This window comes from Sinocyclocheilus anshuiensis, unplaced genomic scaffold (genome assembly GCF_001515605.1).
Source record: "Sinocyclocheilus anshuiensis isolate Anshui unplaced genomic scaffold, SAMN03320099.WGS_v1.1 scaffold653, whole genome shotgun sequence".
NCBI lineage: Eukaryota > Metazoa > Chordata > Actinopteri > Cypriniformes > Cyprinidae > Sinocyclocheilus > Sinocyclocheilus anshuiensis.
Window position 1 is genome coordinate 259075 of NW_015540902.1, and position 20406 is coordinate 279480.

The window sequence follows — 20406 nt, forward strand, 5'->3', positions numbered from 1 at the left end:
GAACGCAGAAGAAGAAAGTTCAACACTCTTCAGCAATAAAAAAAAGAAGAAATGTTAGTTTATCTTGTGTAATTTTTACTTATTAGTATGGTTGAATTGGATCACCGAAGGTCAGCAGCAAATTGGTTAATAAAATAGGATTAAATACATAAAGGATATTTGTATTATTTAACATATTTAATTATTGCTGCTTTGAGTCATATTCTGAGTTGCTTTTAACTGTTTTTATTAATTTTGAGGAAAACTAAATCAGATTTTTTTTTTGTGAGTGAGTGAGTGAGATGAATTAATGCATGTTCACATTTATTCTAGAACTAAAGTAACATCTTACTCCCAATTTCTCTCAACAAGGGGACAGGAGAGCTTTCAAACAATAAATGGGGAAAAAAAAGTAACTGGCGTTACTTATTTGAAAAAGTAACTCAGATATTTTCTTGTAAATTAAAAAGTAATGTGTACTAGTTACTTGTAATGCGTTACCCCCAACACTGACTGTAACATTACTAAATATTTCCATCGTGCTAGTTTAGACGCTTAACCTCTAGTCAACCACAACCTCGATAAAAACAGGAAGTTGAGTTTTCAGAGAGCAAGTTTGTAGAGCTGTTTAAATGGTTATTTAGTAGGCAACTGGACACACACGCACACATGTGCACATTATGTGGAAGCACTGGCAGTCGCAATATTACAAAGCGAATACGTGGTTGAGTAACTTAAAGGGGTCATTAGAAATCAAAATTCCTTTGATCTTTTGACATATAAGAGGTCATTGTACTAAACATCAGGACTCAAAACTTTCTTGTTAATCTAAAAACAGCTTATATTAAAATGGACTGCAGAGAATAGTACAAAATAATAAAAAAGGCAGTTCACGACCCCTTTAATGCTTTTAAATGAAATAGTGTATTTGCTGAAATACATCACGATCTAGGATAGCTCTATACCCAGCTACAGTAAGCCACGTGATCTTGTGACTCCTGCTCCGGGAAATCACACTCCGGGCCCTCCTTCCCCAGCATGACACACCTCCCACCCAGCGCGAGTTATTATAAACCTTCGCACTGCATTCATACAGGCGTTTTAAACTGACGGATCATCATCGGACTGGCAGTTTTAAGGACGTATTCTTCTGAAACGGTAAGTCTTGTTTTTTTTCGCAATATTTGTAAGACCATGGATAAATTACCTTAGGACTGCTACATTCATCTAACTTGCTTAGTTGTGAATGTGTCATGATGAACGAATGTAAAGCACGGAGGACGATGCATTTTTTTAAGCAACGCGGAACAGCCTGCCTTCACATGCAAAACACTGACAATCGTTGCAGTTTTCAGTCGTGGAAAACTGTCGCAGTCTTTTCGTACTTTAAATGAACTTAATATGATCACGATCTTTATACGCACATTTTCAGATAAAATGAACAGTAGTTTAATTTGTGTAATGGTCGTTAATCGCAGGCTATTCTGTCGTGGTACCAGTGCCTTTAGCCAGTTCTTCCAGATGTCATGGTATCCTGCAGTTTTTATGGTCACTAAAGTAATAGATTAGATTAATGTAATTCTTTGATTTCCGCCTTCATCTTCAGAGTACGATTGGTGCAGCTTGAACGTGACCAGCCCTCCTCTTGACGTCACAGCATGCGGATGATTTGATTGATTGATTTGAGACAAATGTGTTTGTTTTATAGGTGTTGCTGTGGAGAGTGAACTTGTGTATGCCTAAATGTACATACTACATCCAACAGACACAAAATATGTACCAGGGACACAAAATATGTTTTTTTTCCTGCTCTGAATGCAGCCATAAATAATAGAACATCTGTTTATGGCCTAGAATAGTTGTTTCAAATGTTAATTTGATCACTTTTGTCTGGCATGGTCAGATAAAACGTGTAGGATTATCTACAAGTTTACAATAGTATACATCAAGACTAAAAAAAAAAAAATCCTGTGTAAGAAATGCAACTTCTCAATATGATATTATGACCAATATATAACTAACTATATTATAACTAACATCAAGTCTCCAATTTATGTTAAAACAGTAAAACTATTATTTATAAAGGTTTAAGATATAAATATAATAGTTAAAATTATGCCATATTTTTCCTTTGTGACACAGTACACCTTGCTTAATTTCAAATTAATATATTCGATGTCAAAAAGCAACAATGTCATAGATGACCTGGTAGCACCTAATCCAATAATCCTTTGAGATTTGTGTGGCAGTAAATGACAAATTAATAAATAAACACCAGAGAAAGGTGATGTCCATTAGAATGCATGCAGAGTCTGAAGGGGTTAATGAAAAATTACGCTTGATTCTTTGAAGAACAGGTAGATTGCATGACATTTACATTATCTTTAACTGAATTTGCCAGCTAAACTACAGTACCTGATATCACTAGTTTAGGGTAAGGAGCGATGAAAGTGTTGGGCAACAGTCTTAGATGTTGATGTAATCATTGTTGTGTGATTGACAGATTTTTCCTATTCCAAACTAAAATCTATAATTTTGACTTGATGAAATCAAGGATTTATCAGCATTTTATCAGTTATAATCCCAGTTTTAAAAGACAACGAGCTAAATGTCGTCATCTGACCCTTAGCAATGCTATCATTAATTCCTCCTAAAGAGATAAGAAGCTGAGGTGTGTTCGCTCATGAAAGCTAACACTGCTGACCTTTATATTATTGGATTTTTCATGCATAATACAAACTGACATAGACAAAGTAAGTTTTTTAAGGTAGCGCAGAGTGAATAGAAGCCATCATAAATGTTTATTCACATGGGAATAATATCACATGACCCTGAAGTAGTCGCATGCACAGATTATCACTATATCTCTGCCATTTTGGTCACTAATCTCTACATTTTTCCAAATTAGACTTTGTGAGGAGTACCAGTTGGAAGAAATATGGACGCTGATCAGCTGCTCGGTGCCTCTATCATCAGGATCCCACCTCACCACTACATCCATGTGTTGGATCAGAACACCAACATTGCGCGGGTGGAAATCGGCCCTCTTACCTATATACGCCAGGACAATGAGAGGTAACCTAGAAAGCTGCAGGTTAACTACTGTATTATGCAACAGCCCTTGAAATACAGGTTCCCATTGGTTTTATCCTTTTAGATTCTGTCTAAATACATTTTTTTTATTGATTTTAATGTATACAAAGAAATTGTAGTGGCTAAACTGGGGCATTATATGTATGTAGGACATTTACACTTTAGGAGTGTGTCCAATTTTAAGCTGTGATGAAAGAGAGTGTTGCTAGGATACATGAGGTGTAATCAAGCCTATTTTCAATCCTCCATTGCCCAGAATCCAAACGACAGCTAGAATGAACTATTTATTAATAGTGTTTAGGTCAATGTTTTGTTTCATAGATTTATTTTTGTTTAGTCTATCAGTTTCTTTTTCACTCTTTCTTTCTTTCTTTCTGTATTTCTTACTGTATTGTTTCTTAGTGTTAAAAACAGTCATGCTGCTTAATATTTCTATGGAAACTGTGTTATAATGTTATTTCAAGATTCTTTGATTAATAGAAAGTTCAAGAGAGCAGCATTTACAGTGCCTTGCGCGGTCTGGCTCCAGTTTACTTCTCAGACCTTATTTGTCCATACTCCCCCCGGAGATATCTTAGATCATCCTGTGATAAACTAATAACTGTCCCATTGTCCTGTTTTGAAATCTAAAGTTGATAGAGCCTTCTCTGTGTTAGCCGCAAAGGTGTGGAATTCGCTTCCTCAATCTGTTAGATTATCCCTTTCTTTATCTGCATTCAAATCAACCTTGAAAATGTATCTCTTTTCTCAGGCCTATTTATAATTTAGCTATGATAGTCTCAGTGAGTTAAATTCCTTAGTCTTGTTTCTTATTTGGTTTTATGGTTTTAGCTGTTTGATTTATATTTTAAATTCTGTATTTCTGTATGACTGTCTTCATTTTTATTGATTTCTGTGAAGCACCTTGGTCAGTAATTATGTTGTTTTAAGATGCTATATGAATAAAAATGACGTTGACCTTGATTTACAGTGGGTATAGAAAAGAATCACCCCCTTTAAAATAATCACATTTTGTAGCTTTGCAGCCTGAAGTGAAGATGGACAGTTTTTGTTTTATCCAGCTGTATTTACTCAGTGCAACTTATAACATCCAAGTGAAAGACATAACACCAACATGTCAGAAACATTTTAAAATTAAAAACCAGAATCACTGAGTTGGAAAAAGTGAAAATGACTTGTAAACTCAATCAGGTGTAGCTAATCACCTTCTCAACGGCACACAAAGCCATTTGACTTTCAACTGTGATCACCTGTGGTCATTTTGATCAGCTCAGCATGAAAAGAGCTTTCCTGGAGCATCTCAGTCATTGGTAGTGCAACTGAAGCAAACAATCAGCTATGGGTGGCAAGTAACTGTCAAAAGATCTCCAGGATAAAGTTGTGGACAGGCAAAAGTCAGGAGATGGATACAAAAAATATCAAAGGCTTTATCAATGCCTAGAAGCAGAGTGAAGTCTATTATTAAGAATAGGAAGGTATTTAACACAAACCCTCCCTGGATCAGGACGTCGCTCCAAACTAAGTGAAAGAATCAGGAGGAAACTAGTCAGAGAGGCGACCAAGAGGCCTACAGCAACTCTGAAGCAGCTGCAGGAATTTATAAAGCTGTCAATGGAAGAAGGTTTACCTTCCAACAAGACAATGACCCAAAGCACACCGCAAAACTGAGCACACAGTGGTTGTTGAAGGAGAAAAAGCTGAATGTCCTTTTATGTCACACATCCCAACAGACCTAAGGCTGTAATTAAAGCAAAAGGTGGTTCAACAAAATACTGACACAAGGGGGTAGAGGTCTGCATTCCCACGGCTCCCGACAGTAGCTCCTCACTGCAGAACACAAGATCCAGGGGGCGAGGTTGGATCCAGATCCAACTCCTCCCACCTTACATATACCTAAACCTACCCGTCTCCACCCCCTGATCCCTAAACCGGGTTTAGGGATCAGGGGTGGAGACGGGTAGGTTTAGGTATATGTAAAGTGGGAGGAGTTGGATCTGGGTCCTGGATCTTGTGTTCTGCAGTGTGGACCATCTCGGACCCGACCAGATTTCTCGCACCGTGGGATTAAATTCTGAATAAAACGCGGTAGCGGTCAGTAACTCTGGTGTAATTTGAACGGGAGTGGGCGCCGGGCGGTCTAACAATATCCTGTTCCCAACGTCCATTCAGAACAGCATATCTGCGCTTTATTCTTATTGACCACCGGTACAGCCTGTACTCGGACTGTTATGCACGCGCTGCACGCATGCTTTCTGCGTCATGGCATTTTATTTGCGGGGTCTGTGGGTCATGTGCATAACGATGCTCAGAGCAGGCTGTAGGTAAATATACGGCCCTCAGACAGAACAGGCAGGTTGTCAATGAGTGACAGAGCAGAATATTTTTTTCTCTCTGCGACACTTTTTACTATTGTGTTGTAAATGTTAAACGAATTGTATCCTGACAAGATGAGTAAAAATAAAAAATAATTTTTTTTTACAAATTTTTTATTTTCTCTGTGACACCTTTTTTCCTACTGTGTTGCATAATATATTAAATAAATTTTGTGTCTTAAGATAATTTATATAAATTCAAGTCAAAATCAATCAATTCAAGACTCTTGACAAGACAAATAAAATAACATAAAATTTTGTGCAGACTACACTTTTATTTGTTAGCCTATCTCTCTTTCTTTCAGTTGCGGAAATTTTAATGTGAGATTCTGGAAACAAGATCTAAATTTAGCGGGAACGGTCGGGTCGGGAAGAAAATTATTCTAAGCGGACAGCGGGTGAACAAAGAGTCAATATATATCGGGAGCGGGTGGGTGCGGAATATAACCTTGTGGGAGCGGGCCTAAAAAAATAGTCCCACGCAGACCTCTACAAAAGGAGTGATGCTTTTTCCAACTCAGTGATTCTGTTTTTTTTTTTCCTGACATGTTGGTGTTACATCTTTCACTTGGATGTTATAAGTTGCACAGAGTAAATACAGTTGGATAAAACAAAAACTGTGTCCGTCTTCATTTCAGGCTGCAAAGCAACAAAATGTGATTATTTTAAAAGGGGGTGAATCTTTTCTATACCCACTGTATTTGAAATATTTTGTAGCATTATATATGTCTTTACTGTCACTTTTGATCATTCAAATGCACCCTTGCTGAATAAAAGTATAAAATAAAAAAAGAAAACAAAACTGTTAGAAAATCTAACTCTTTATAAAACCCAAACTTTTGAATGACAGTGATATTATGCGACACATTTGAATTTCTGAAATCTTCCTCCCATTTTCTCTCAGGGTTCTGTTTGCCCCTGTCCGCATGATCATGGTGCCGCCCAGGCACTATTGTGTTGTGCTCAACCCCACTGCCCGTAATGATGAAGGTCAGGTTCAGTTTGATGCATCAGGTCAAGCTAAGCTCAGACATGCTGACCTGGAGATCCGCCTGACCCAGGATCCGTTCCCACTCTATCCTGGTGAAGAGATTCAAAAGGTATGAAGTTGTATTGTATGCTTGAGAATCATATTGCTTTGCAGCTTGTGGCTGAAGGGCTCAGACTTGTGGGTAGTTTCAACAGGTTGTGGTTTCTGTCAAAAAATCACACCTATGTTTTTCCCATCAGCTCACGTTGACTAGATCAAAACAAGCACCATTTTGCAGCAGCCAATGCCTTTTATAATTATTATTTTATATTCTAATATAACTATTACCAGTTGTTACCATTTTCTTCTGATTAGTATTGCTATAATTTGTCTGTTTGTCTTTCTCTCACAGGATGTGACGCCACTGCAGATTGTGTACCCGGACACAGCCCTGCGTCTGCAGGCCCTGCTGGACTTTGAAGAGGAGGGAGGAGAGAAGAGGGTAGCAGGAGACGAGTGGCTGTTTGAGGGACCAGGTACCACTGCTGCACAACTAGCATTAGCTTTACAGAGTTTTTTGCGCCAGCCTGGACTAGTTTACCTGCTCAAAGCAAATGACAGTTTAAAATAATGAAGTTCAGGGAGAAATAAAAGGCAGTAAAGTTGTTCCTCATGGGGCAATGCTGTAGTACATAGAAATATGTTCTTCAGTTTTTTTGTTTCCCATACATGAAGAGTGAAGACCAAATAACTTTCAAGAAGGTTTTTTGCGTATTCAGTTTTGCCTGCACTGTAAAACCCAATAAGTGCAGAATACAGAGAAACATTTAAGTAAACTAACGAAAATTAAATTTGTATTACACAAACATTTTTTTTAATTACAGTCACTGATAATATTGCTTGCATATTTTGCTTTATGGTGAAGTACTAGTTATCAATAGCACACTTGCATGTGCTAATGTAACTATCACAGAGACTATATACTAGTATGTATACGTTAAGCAACATGCAGTATATATAGTATTGAAGTTTTGCAGCCCATCTTCAACCTAACCTCAAGCTCTACTCTTCACCACAATGGTGATCCTAAAAAACTTCAGCATAACAGAAACCCTGTAAATCCCAACAGATTAAACACTAACACATCTCTCCCTATATTGATTCACGGTGGTCATGAAAGGAGAAGTGAATTTATTCAGCACAGTTTTTCAGATATTAATTACATTATGCTAGAGGCAGTTAGCTTCAGATGTTGAACAATTTATAGATTAAAACTGAAGTCAACATGAAATGCTGTTTGCAACACAACTTACCTCCATAATATGACAACAGGATGGCTAATGAGAAAACAGTGAAACAGGATGTTGAAAGAGGAAAAAATGTGAGATGGGACTTCATCGGGAATTGACTGGATTGTGAAAGGTAGCTGTTACATACCTAAATGGAGCCAGTTGGTAATAAAGATTTGTGAAGTTAACTGAAAAAGAAAAGCTAAATCAGAGGCCAAGCAAGATTTTACATATACAAAGACAGACATTTTCTGGAAAGGCATTTATAGATAAACCTAGAAACATGCAGTAAATAGGGCTCAAATATTAGTCCATCAGTAACTTGTTCAGGAATTATGGGATAACTTTGTGGCCTGACAAAATTTTTTTTTATACTTCTAATCTTTTCATTTTCTGTCACAGTAAAGATACATAACACAATATAGAAATACAATTTGTAAAGCTGCTTCAAAACAATGTTTTGTAAAAGGCGCAATAAAAATAAACCTAACTTGACTTGAATTTTATTTTCAAGTTGACTATTAATAGAAAAAATGTAAATTGTGAAAAGGGGAGATGCAAGTTACTCACAATCACAGTAAAGTGCATTGCATCCATCGTAATGTATCTATACATTATAGGTGACATCATATGGTGTAAGATGTCTAACCTGGTGAGCGTTTTATTTCCGGCAGGGACGTACATTCCCAGGAAGGAGGTGGCGGTACTTGAAGTCATAAAGGCCACGGTGATCAGAGAGAATCAGGCCATTCGCCTCCGAGCACGCAAAGAGGGCCTGGACCGCAGTGGAGTCCAAAGAGTTACTGGTTTGTGAGACAAAAAAATTCCAGTTTTCATTATTTACTCACCCTCATGTTGTTCCAAACTGTATGACTTTTATCCTTCTGTGGAACATTAAAAAAGATATTTAAAAAAATGTCCATACAATCATGAAGTCAGTGGGGTCCAGAGCGGTTTTGGCCCCAATTGCCCTTCATTGTATAGGCAAACATAGTTGACAGTTCATATTTTGCATGCATAACCAAATACATATGTCTGACATTGTGTGTATGTGTTTAATTGTGTGTGTGTTCAGGTGAGGAATGGCAGGTCAGTAAGGTGGGAGCTTATCTGCCTGGAGCTCACGAAGTGGTTGTGGATATTGTCAATGCTTTCATCCTCACGGACAAGGTACCCTCTTCTGTCCCTTTCCCTGTAGTTCCCTGTAGCATGTTTTGTTTCTCCGTTCACACTTTAAGTAGACAGGTAATAAGGGGTTAATTGGTTCAACAGAAAGGTCAACGTATAGCACCTAGTGATTAAGGACGAAAGCACTTCACTAATGAAGTCACAGCTTCAGAGCACAATTTTGCCCCAAGCTTAATTATCAACGCCTGCTTGTCATTTCCCACTTCATTAGAAAGCTTTGCATGTGCGAGCTCTCCGGCCGTTCCGTGACGCCGGGGGCCAAGAGCGGCGCACCGGAGAAGAGTGGCTGGTGACTGTGGCAGACAGAGAAGCTCACATACCCTCTGTGGCCGAGGAGGTTGTCGGGGTGGTTGACGTAACGACTCTGAACAGCAGGCAGTACTGCGTGGTTCTGGACCCCGTGGGGGCTGATGGAAAACTTCAGCTCGGACAGAAGAGAGTGGTGAAGGTGAGTGAATCATTCTCTGGTAAATTCTAAAAAGAAATGTAAATTCTAATAGAACCATACATATAGATTATATATTAAATCTCTAATTAAAAGTAACTTGCAAATTCAAAGTATAATAACTTTGCCATGTAATGTGACTCCTTTCATCCTATTTCTCTCTGTCTCCTCGTCTCACAGGGTGAGCGTTCGTTCTTCCTCAGGCCAGGAGAGCATTTGGAGAACGGCATTCAGGATGTGTACGTGCTGTCAGAGGAGGAGGGGCTCGTGCTGCGTGCTGTCGAGGCCTTCATTGACACTGAGGTGGTAAAGGACATGTTTGATCATCTATAATTAATTACTAAAATCACTTATTTAGTACATAATTAACTAGAAATTCAATATATGAACAGCTGTTAAGGTCACGGCATGTGCAGGTTGAAGGCATACAATGTTTTATAGATGTTTCAGGATAGAAAAAAGAAAAGAGCTCTGATTCATTCAAATAGTATTCAAACAAGGAGAGAGAACAAAGGGAAACAAATAGAGAGTGGGTGTATTGTGTTTACCTAAGGTGTTTCACAAGGTGCTGTCATTGCCCCTTGTTCCCGATAGTTTATATAACTCTTTCAACATTCCTGAAATGTTTATCTTTATGTTTATATGCTAAGACAAGAGAGTGTTTTTTCACCCACTCATTTTTTGTGCTTGTGAACTAGGTTTGTGTTTAGATCGCTTTTAAAACTCATAAATCACCTTGTCATAAATTGTGTGAACAGGAAGAACTTGATTCTGGATCAATAACTTGTATTGTCTGAATGTAAATTGTCATTTGCCATTGACATTTAGAGCACTAATATGGTAGACCAGTGGAGGAAATCAGTTCCTTCATTAATTAATTCCCTTTTCCCCCCTCCCTATTATGAATACTTTAAATAATTTTTTTTGATAAATATGATTTTAATATTTTGCATTCCCTTAATTTTTTCTCTTATCATTCACCTTTGCTTATACACACGCATATACACACAGTCTGATCGTATGCCACTTGTGCTGCAGTATCCGTCCCCACCTTACACTAATGTTTGCCATTGTTACTCCTCCCTCCTTCTTTCTTTCACCCCGCTTCCCCGCTCCTCAATGCTTCAGCAGGAAGAGCTAGATGAAGAAGAAGGGGAAAGCCGAGCCAAAAAGAGGGGAACACAGCGTCGTCCAGGTGACCGTTGGATGCTGCGCGGCCCAATCGAATACGTGCCGCCCGCCACCGTAGAAGTCTTGCTTAGACAAGATGCTATCCCACTGGATGAGAATGAGGGCATTTACGTCCGTGACATCAAAACTGGAAAGGCAAGATTCAAAGATTATAAAGAATCAATCGACCAAATACATTTTTTTTTCATTTCACTGATTTTCAGAATCACATTTGGGTTTTAAAACCCTTTTAACAATAGTCTTAGGGGAAAATTAGAGGAATTTTGAGACTTAATAGGCTTGAGAGCGTAGAGTTCAGTGCCAGTTAAAGCAATTGTTCATGCAAAAATGAAATTTTGTCAAGCTCTACAGTGACAAAAATGTACAACGTTGTTTTAAAGTGTGCATCTAATGATATCATATTTGATTATAAGCTAGAGAGGAGGGGAAGAGTTTTTTTTTTTTATAAATATAGGCTTAAATTTCAGATTATTCCACACACAAAGCTGTCATATGGCTTCAGAATATTCAAATAACAGATATACCATTAAAATAAATATTATTAATTAGTGCTGTCAAACGATTAATCGTATCCAAAATAAAAGTTTTTGTTTACATAATATGTGTGTGTACTGTGTATATTTATTATGTATATATAAAGACACACACGTACAACATATATATTGAAAATATTTACATGTATTTACATGTATATATTTATATTAATATAAATTGTATAATATATAAATATATTTAATATATAAACATAACATATTTTTCTTAAATATATACATGCATGTGTGTGTATTTATATATATACGTAATAAATATACACAGTACACACACATATTATGTAAACAAACTTATTTTGGAATGCGATTAATCGCTTGACAGCACTATTATTAATATATATTTCATGAGTACATACATTTTATTAATTTTCTCCAGTCAGTTTCATTTTAAGGAAAAGAGTGGCTAGGACAATTCTCAAAAAATCTACCTTTTGTGTTTTTATATATGTGTTAGGAAAAATAAAGGAATAAAAAATAAAGAATTTTTTAATTCTGAGGTGAAACAGTTGAGTTTTACCGTTTTCGAATCCATTCAGCCGATCTGCTTAGCATAGATCATTGAATCTGATTAGACCGTTAGCATCTCGCTCAAAAATGACCAAAGAGTTTCTATATTTTTCCTATTTAAAACTTGACGTACAATGGGTGCAGCAGGCGCAATGATATTACGCAGCGCCTGAAAATAGGCTTATTGGAAGTTACCTAGCTGGGACTATTTTCAGGCGTTGCGTAATATTATTGCGCCTGCTGCACCCACAGTACGGCAGCAAAGTTCCTTGATTATTACTCCAGAATGAGAGTATAGTTCCTAGCCATATCGGCCTAGAAAATCGCAACTTTTCATTTTCCGTCGGTCTTAGTACACGATGTAACTACAGAAGAGTCAAGTTTTAAATAGGAGAAATATCGAAACTCTTTGGTCATTTTTGAGCGCGATGATAACGGTCTAATCAGATTCAATGATCTATGCTAAGCTACAGCTAAAAGTGCTACCGCCAGACCCGGAGATCGGCTGAATGGATTCGAAAACGGTAAAACTCAACTGTTTAACTCTAGGGGAGTTGGAGAATGAGCCTATTTTCAAAAATAGTGGAGTGTTCCTTTTAAGGGTAAACGGTGAAACCACACAAACAACATAGTTTATGTTGTTAAAGTGCTTTATGTCCCAGCTGACTTTATGTCTGTTTCACAGGTGCGTGCTGTGATTGGCCAGACCTACATGCTAACGCAGGATGAGGAACTGTGGGAGAAAGATCTTCCAGCCAATGTGGAGACTCTTCTGTCCCTATCCCGTGACCCGCTAGCGGACCGTTCGGAGCGAGGAAGAAACTTTGCGCAAGCTGAGAGAGATAAAACCAGAGTGGTGTCCTATCGTGTCCCACACAATGCGGCCATTCAGGTGTATGACTACAGAGAGAAGAGGGCCAGGTAATATAGTGATGCTTGTTTGAGTGACAGTCATATAGTTATGCAAAGACTTTTATGTTCATATTTAGGTTCTGTGGAATTCTTCTTAAGAGTATTTTTATTTTTTATAATTTATTTTTCTTATATTTATATTTATTTATTTTTTCTTTCATAATTTGGACATTGCAAATAACCTTTGACATTCTTTTTCTCTCTTTCTCATTCTGTTTCTCTCACAGGGTGGTGTTTGGACCTGAAATGGTGATGCTGGGTCCTGATGAGCAGTTTACAGTTCTTTCCCTTTCTGGAGACAAACCCAAACGTCCTAATGTCATCAAAACCATTTGTCTCCTGCTTGGCCCAGACTTTTGCACCGACATCATCACCATAGAGACAGCCGATCATGCTCGCTTGCAGCTGCAGCTCTCGTACAACTGGTACGTTGTGTGCGTGTGCTCTAAAGCCGTATTAGAAATGTCTCAAGGAGTAAAAATTTAAGTGCAAATAAACAAGTGACCTGTTTTTCTTTCTCGGTGTCAGGCACTTTGATATCAAACAGCCCGTTGAAGCGGCCAAGGCTACGGCTCTGTTCTCTGTGCCAGACTTTGTGGGTGACGCGTGCAAAGCCATTGCTTCCAGAATCAGAGGAGCAGTGGCCTCAGTGCAGTTTGACGATTTCCACAAGGTATGTGACACACCTATAGAGTTTTATTGCTCGGATACTTCTCTTTCCTTTATGTTTAGTGCTCTGGCTTTTGGCCATGATTGTAAGTGTGGCAATCACAGTTAAACTTTAGACTACTGTTCAAAAGTTTGGGGTCAGTAAGATATATATTTTTTAAAGAATGAATTAATTCAGCACTTTTATTTAGCAAGGATGCAGTCTTAATGTGCAGTGTTACAAAAAACAAATCTGTTTCAAATAAATGCTGTTTTTTTAAGTTTCTTTTCATCAAAAATGTCCTGAAAAAATATATCACGGTTTCCACAAAAATATTTAGCAGTACAACTGTTTCAACATTGATAAGAAAAAAAAATATAAGAATATATAAGAAACATTTCTTGAGCAGCAAATGACACTGAAGATTGGAGTAATGGCTGCTGACAATTCAGCTTTGCCATTACAGGAATAAATGACATTTAAAATGCCAAACAGTTATTTTAAATTGTAATAATATTTCACAATATTACTGTTTTTACTGTATATTTCATTAAATAAATGCAGCCTTGTTGAGCATATAATACTTTCAAAACTTTATAAAAATGTATATTGTTCTTTTTCTATATTTGACCTGTCTGTCCACATGTGTTGCAAACTGCTTTGAAAACTTTTCAAAACTCCTGAAATATTGCAGCTGTATTTGTTATTTACTATATAGCTTTCATGTTGTGTTTCTCTTGATTTGTTCATCGTCAATGTATGCTTAAGGCCCTAAAAGCAAAGAGAACAGCATATGTCCCAAAAACATCGATTCAGAAATGAATTGATGATGATTAGGATGTGATCAGGCTTGTTCATCTTATTTGTCTTTGTCTGCTCTGACCATATGCATCTACTTCTCTTTCAGAACTCCAACAGGATCATCTGTTCGGCTGTCTTTGGTTTTGATGAGAAGCTTGCGGTGCGGTCCAGTCTGTGCTTCAATCAGAACGGGTTAGTTATCAGCAGCGTGGACATTCAGTCTGTGGAGCCGGTGGACCAGCGCACCCGCGACGCCCTGCAGAAGAGTGTGCAGCTAGCCATCGAGATCACCACCAATTCACAGGAGGCTACTGCACGGTACAAACCAAAAACTTCATCTCACTCTCTTTATAATTTTTTTATTTAAATTATTATTTTTTTAATCTCTCAATTTACATAAACAATGGTTTACTCTGATGGTTTCCCTAAAGGTACACTATGGAACTTTTTTTTTATATATTGATATAATGAGCGAGTACATCATGAATCTTCCAAAATGTGTTTTTGTCTTATCCTGAATCACTACGGTACGCCTATAATAGCAGGACGCCAACCACTGCGGAGTAGACCAGTACCTGCGTGACTTGTTATGCACATAAATGGAGCAAAGCAGCTCTGGCTACAGTGTTGTTTCGCAAGACACATACAATAGTTTCGTTTTTTTTAACCGCTAGATTGTCAAAAGTTACATAGTGTACCTTTAAAGAAGACTCGAGCTTCTGTTATTCTACCAGCTTTTCCCAATTTCCCTATGTATTTGTCTGTCATGCCCATTTACATTAATTTTCCTTCTTTCAGACACGAGGCAGAGCGTCTGGAGCAGGAGGCTCGGGGTCGCCTGGAGAGGCAAAGGATCACAGACCAGGCAGAGGCAGAGAAAGCGAGAAAGGAGCTGCTTGAGCTGGAGGCTCAGAGGTGCGTTCACTGCAAGGGCCAATGCTAAGTTTCTCTTCACATTTAATGTTTTCATGGTCAATAATCAGTGTGTGTGCGTCTTAGTGCTGCAGTGGAGAGTACAGGAGCAGCGAAGGCTGAGGCACAATCTAAAGCAGAGGCGGCTCGTATACAGGGAGAAGCAGCAGTCGAAGAGGCCAAACTCAAAGCAGAGGCTCAGAAAATCGAGGCTGTATGTCATCCAAACTATGCTAGTTCTCATCTTTTTTCTATTCTTTTTCTATTCTCTATTAGATTTTGACCATTTTCCTCTCCTCTGTGTGTCAGGATGCTGAGCTGGTCCGTCTGTGTAAGGCGCGTGAGCAGGAACTGAATTACAAGAAGGAGATGGACCAACTGGACGTGGAGAAGCAACAGAAGCTGGCAGAGATTGAGAGCCAGCGCTTCAAGCAGTTGATGGAGAGCCTGGGCACCGAAACCCTGAAGGAAATGGCCCGAGCCGGGCCTGAACTACAGGTAAGTGAGCATTGGGATAGCAAATTAACATCTTTCTATGGAGGCTTTGCATCACAAATGTTTTATAATAGCATTTTGAATGGATGTTGATTCTGTTGTTTTAATATTTAAAATAACCTAATAAAACCATGTACCATTTTTTCTTCTAGGTGAAGCTCCTGCAGTCTTTGGGTCTGAAGTCTACTCTTATTACGGATGGCTCCTCTCCTGTTAATCTCTTTACTACTGCCAATGGCCTCCTGGGGGCTCTGCAGGGCAAAGAACAGGATGAAAAATAAAAAATAGGAGAGACAGAGGTTAAAGGAACACTCCACTTTTTTTGTTGAAAATAGGCTCATTTTCCAACTCCCCTAAAGTTAAACAGTTGGGTTTTATCGTTTTCGAATCCATTCAGCCGATCTCCGGGTCTGGCGGTAGCACTTTTAGCTGTAGCTTAGCATAGATAATTGAATCTGATTAGACCGTTAGCATCTCGCTCAAAAATGACCAAAGAGTTTCGATATTTTTCCTATTTAAAACTTGACTCTTCTGTAGTTGCATCGTGTACTAAGACCGACGGAAAATGAAAAGTTGCGATTTTTCTAGGCCGATATGGCTAGGAACTATACTCTCATTCCGGCGTAATAATCAAGGAACTTTGCTGCCGTACTATGGGTGCAGCAGGCGCAATGATATTACGCAGCGCCTGAAAATAGGCTAACTTTCGTCAACATAACGAACGTGACCACCTGCTTGCACAGGGAGCGTGCTGGGGACTATTTTCAGGCGCTGCGTAATATATAGTTGGAAAATTAGCCTATTTTCAAAAATAGTGGAGTGTTTCTCAAAAAAAGTGGAGTGTTCCTTTAAGAGGCCTTATACCACTTGATATGCATAAATAAAAACTGTGATGTACTCTGTTATAGCTTTCATTCTTAATAGATAATACAGTAAAGCCATGAAAGTGCAGCATTAGCAGTACCTTTGCTGTCCTGTTTATTAGTTGAACTAACGCTCAAATCATTGTAATAGATATGCTTTCGGTTTACTAACATGCATGCATTTTCAATACTTTACTTTGTGTTTATGTGTCATGCTGAAATGTGCCTATGGTGCCTTAAATGATTCAGTTAAACCAAAAGAGCTGTCTAGAAGAATATGCGTCTATACTCAGCTCTGCTTTTTACAGCAATACAACAACATTTAGTGTCTAATAATATCTCAGATAACAAATAAAATATTTTGCATTGCTCATGTCTTCATTTATTTCATTTATTTATAGACATTTGTAAATAAATGCGGGTTGTGAATGATTTAGATATTTGGCCACATGTTGACGCTGCCATATAAAAGGCAGCAGTGGTTTTTATTCATTTTACTCTCTGGTTTGATCTTCTTCAACAAAATTCATGTGGTTCATATGAATGGAGTTAAAATGTTATCTTTTCAACAGCCAGATTCCCCATACGTCTTTGCACAATCTTTGATCAAATCCCAAATTAGAAAAAAGAAATAAAAATTGGATGCACTGAAAGAATCCTTAATGAACTAGTCATCACAATCAAACACTTTCGGCGGGTTAAACAAATGTGATGGATGAACTTGTGGGCGTGTCTGTCAACTGTGATAACACTTTACAGTTTTATGGACTTTTATATCTTTGAAGACTTATTTTAAAATGTAGTCTTTGTAGATTGTTACGCCTGCAGGTGGCGACAATGCGAGCGAGTCATTAAATCGTTAGCTCGACAGATTCGTTGGCGCTTACATCCTTTATGAGAAGACGAAGGTGTATATTTCTGATTGGAAAAGAGTAAAATAGTAATTTTTTTCTTTCTTTTTTGTTTTTTTTGCATTTTACATTTGTATGTCACCTGTAACCATCAGTTATGAATATGGATTGGTTTTATGTATTGATTTAGTCCATAGTATGTGGAAACTCATATATTAATATCAATTACCTAATAAAGGTGCTAATAATTTTATAAATAATTGTTCAGTAAAACTTCAGTTTCGTAGTAAAAATGTCATACAAGACCTTTTTTGGAATGCACATCCAAGAAGGCTTGAAAGTCTTTGAATTCATTTGATTTTATACAATCACTATTGAATCTCTTTTGTAGCGTAAGGGTATTATGAACCTGAAATATGAATTTGTAATGAGGGGACTGTGCAGTATAGCGTAGCGCTAGATATATCCCAAAGACAAGTCCAAAAGTGCATTAATCTCACCAAAGCATTCACTGTGGATAAAGTCGTCTTTATTTCATGATGTATTATAACATAAACACAAAAGCCAAATAAATTGTGTGTGGCTGAGTGTTTTACAACAGCCACGGCCACAATATGCTTTAAAGAGTGACATTGTGCTCATAGTTGCCATATAGTGGTACCAGATATATTACTGAAAAATATACTGTGATGGCGGCATAGATTTTTGTGTTTTTACTTGTATGCTATGTACATAATTCAGTCGTTGTTGCCCTCATTCAGATTTTTGTTGACAAAGTTGATGCCAGCTTTCTCATACGAATTCCAGGCCTCATAGTTGATCAGCAGAACCATGGCTTGGATCTGGGATTCACACCCTTCATTCATGTACCATGTGTAGAAATCTTTCCACGGGCTCCTTCATTGAGATCCACAATGAGCTTTTTGAAGCCTTTTGCCTGAAGCTTTGCCTGCTCCTGGAGGGAGGTGGATATTTTAAGAGCAGTGAGAGCTTTGCTCTTATCGGTTGTGCGGCGATACCAGAGGAAAACGTGGTTTCCACAAACACCTCGATTGGTGTCTTCATCCACACGGGTGCAGCCCAGCTCAAACAGGTGCTTGTCACAATTGAAGTCAAGAGTTGCTGTGATCTCACAGATGTAGCTCGGCTTCTCTCTCTTTACCCACAGGTAGATGAACTTTCCTCCTGCCCTACGGTTCAGATCACAGCCCAGTCTCTCCCAGCCATCTTTCAAAAGAGCAGGTTCTTCTTTGGCATCTTTGCTTACCTCGAGGCTCATAATGGGAAAGTCATGTTCAGTGCTGCCATAGAAGTACCACAGGAAGATGGGATCTTCACCAGCTCCTGCATTCAGATCCTTGTCCACCAGTTCATACCCAACATCAGCCAGACCAGACTTCATGCTGTTATTGAATGAAAACTGGATCCTTGTCACAGGTTTCATGCCACACACTGTAAAAAATGACCGTGAATTTAACGGTAAAAGACTGTAAAAATGCTACAGTAAAAACCTGTTAAATGGTTAACGGTAAATTCCCCTACTATATACGGTGAAAAACTGTATTGAACATTAATTTTACGGTAGTATACCGTTTTTGGAAGTGCAAAAGACTGTATAATTTACAGTGAATAACCATAAATTGACATTCCCAGAATTCCCTGTGTTACATTTCAAATTTGATGTTTTTTCTTGAAATAACTGTTTCTTAGTTTTTTCTTATCAGTTTTGTATATTAGGGTTGTGTGTTACACCTAATGTTGTTAAATGAATGTTTATTGCATCATTTTAGTTTCATGTGTGTTACCATGATGGTGTTTGGTGTTTGTGTGAATGACACTGTGCACCTTCTATATATGTTATTATTTAAAAGCTGCTTGTGATGGGCTTTGGTTCATCATGTGACTTTCTCATCAGCACATGCATGTGGTGGTTATCAGTGTATTACAAAGGTACAAAACAGATTTCAGTACTTCAATAGGTTGGTATATTGACATTATATCAGTTAATGAAATTACGGTATTTAACTGTAAATTTAAGTTAAAACCGTAAAACCTAAAACATTAGGGTTGTGTGTTACACCTAATGTTGTTAAATGAATGTTTATTGCATCATTTTAGTTTCATGTGTGTTACCATGATGGTGTTTGGTGTTTGTGTGAATGACACTGTGCACCTTCTATATATGTCATTATTTAAAAGACTTTCTTATCACCTACTGTATTTGGTGGTTATCAGTGTATTACAAAGGTACAAAACAGATTTCAGTACTTCAATAGGTTGGTATATTGACATTATATCAGTTAATGAAATTACGGTATTTAACTGTAAATTGAAGTTAAAATCGTAAAACCTAAAACGTTTCTACCGCATTTTTTACGGTAAAATTCCGGCAACCACAGCTGCCGTTTTTTTACCGTCAATTTTACGGATTTTTTTTTTACAGTGCACTCTTTCTTGTACCAAAGAAAGACCCGGTTTTTACCAGTGGCGTAACAGACGCAAAGTGATTGAATCACGATGGAATGTAATTCTTCCATCATAAATTTGCAAAATTTGTATATGAAAAGGTTGAGTTAACCATACAATTCTAGGCAGATGTGAGGACTAAATACATATGAATTACTTGTACAATGAATTGCCAGAGCAAACTAAATCAATGCCACCTCCTTTTGTACACTGATTTAATTTGAATCAACTCTGCTCCATTCAGTGTAAAGCACTAACCAGTGAGTTATCAGCATTTCCCAGAATGTCTAAATATACAACCGAATAAATTCTTCAGTTAATTGTGTTGCACAACCCCCAACACACGTAAAAAATCTATCTGTATTAAAACGCATGGAACCATGCAACACAGAAAAATAAAAGCACAATAAATAGGTAAAGTGGGGCAAGACTTCCAGCCTTGATGCATCAGTTGCAGGCCAATCTTCAAGACTTTGTTCTGCTTTTAGAGCTTTTGAAGCAGAAGCAGAGATCCTGTATTTTAATTAGCAATAAGGTATACTGTAAATATAGTCAAAGCTAAAGGGTGCTGATAGGCAGTGCAGGACACATAACATCTGGGGCCTATCTGAAGGCTCCCTTTACCCACATATAATGGTGTACATGCAATATATTTGTGTCATTTTATATGGCACCCCTCAAAAATGCAACAACAAAAAAAAGGCTGCTAAAGTGATAAATATATTATATATGTTATCATACAAACACAAAAATGCGCCTGTGGAATTTGTTGTGAAATTAACTCTGGCCATTGTGCTCTATGTGCTGAAATTGTGTTTCCACAAGATGGCAGAAAACACTGTAAAAACAATTCTCTGTCACTTTTAGTTCAT

At 37.8% G+C, this 20406-nt stretch overlaps 1 protein-coding gene and 1 pseudogene across 4 annotated transcripts; one reads left to right on the forward strand and one right to left on the reverse strand.

Annotated features, from left to right (window-relative positions):
• Positions 1 to 1002: 1002 nt before the first annotated feature.
• On the forward strand, positions 1003 to 15747 carry LOC107689062 (major vault protein-like). Of its 4 annotated transcripts, none has more exons than XM_016486950.1 (17): positions 1003 to 1137; positions 2888 to 3054; positions 6349 to 6544; positions 6827 to 6950; positions 8378 to 8509; positions 8779 to 8873; positions 9103 to 9339; positions 9517 to 9642; positions 10468 to 10662; positions 12271 to 12506; positions 12725 to 12922; positions 13026 to 13170; positions 14054 to 14265; positions 14746 to 14862; positions 14947 to 15073; positions 15169 to 15357; positions 15507 to 15747. In XM_016486950.1, the coding sequence occupies exons 2-17, from the start codon at positions 2918 to 2920 to the stop codon at positions 15633 to 15635; spliced, it is 2595 nt and encodes an 864-aa protein (XP_016342436.1). In that variant the 5' UTR covers positions 1003 to 1137; positions 2888 to 2917; the 3' UTR covers positions 15636 to 15747. The 4 variants fall into 4 exon arrangements, with proteins under 4 accessions (XP_016342436.1, XP_016342437.1, XP_016342433.1 ...); XM_016486951.1 differs by having other exon boundaries at positions 9517 to 9639; XM_016486947.1 differs by having other exon boundaries at positions 10465 to 10662; positions 15507 to 15746.
• A 2034-nt stretch (positions 15748 to 17781) lies between these two features.
• On the reverse strand, positions 17782 to 19605 carry LOC107689093 (uncharacterized; annotated as a pseudogene).
• Positions 19606 to 20406: the final 801 nt, after the last annotated feature.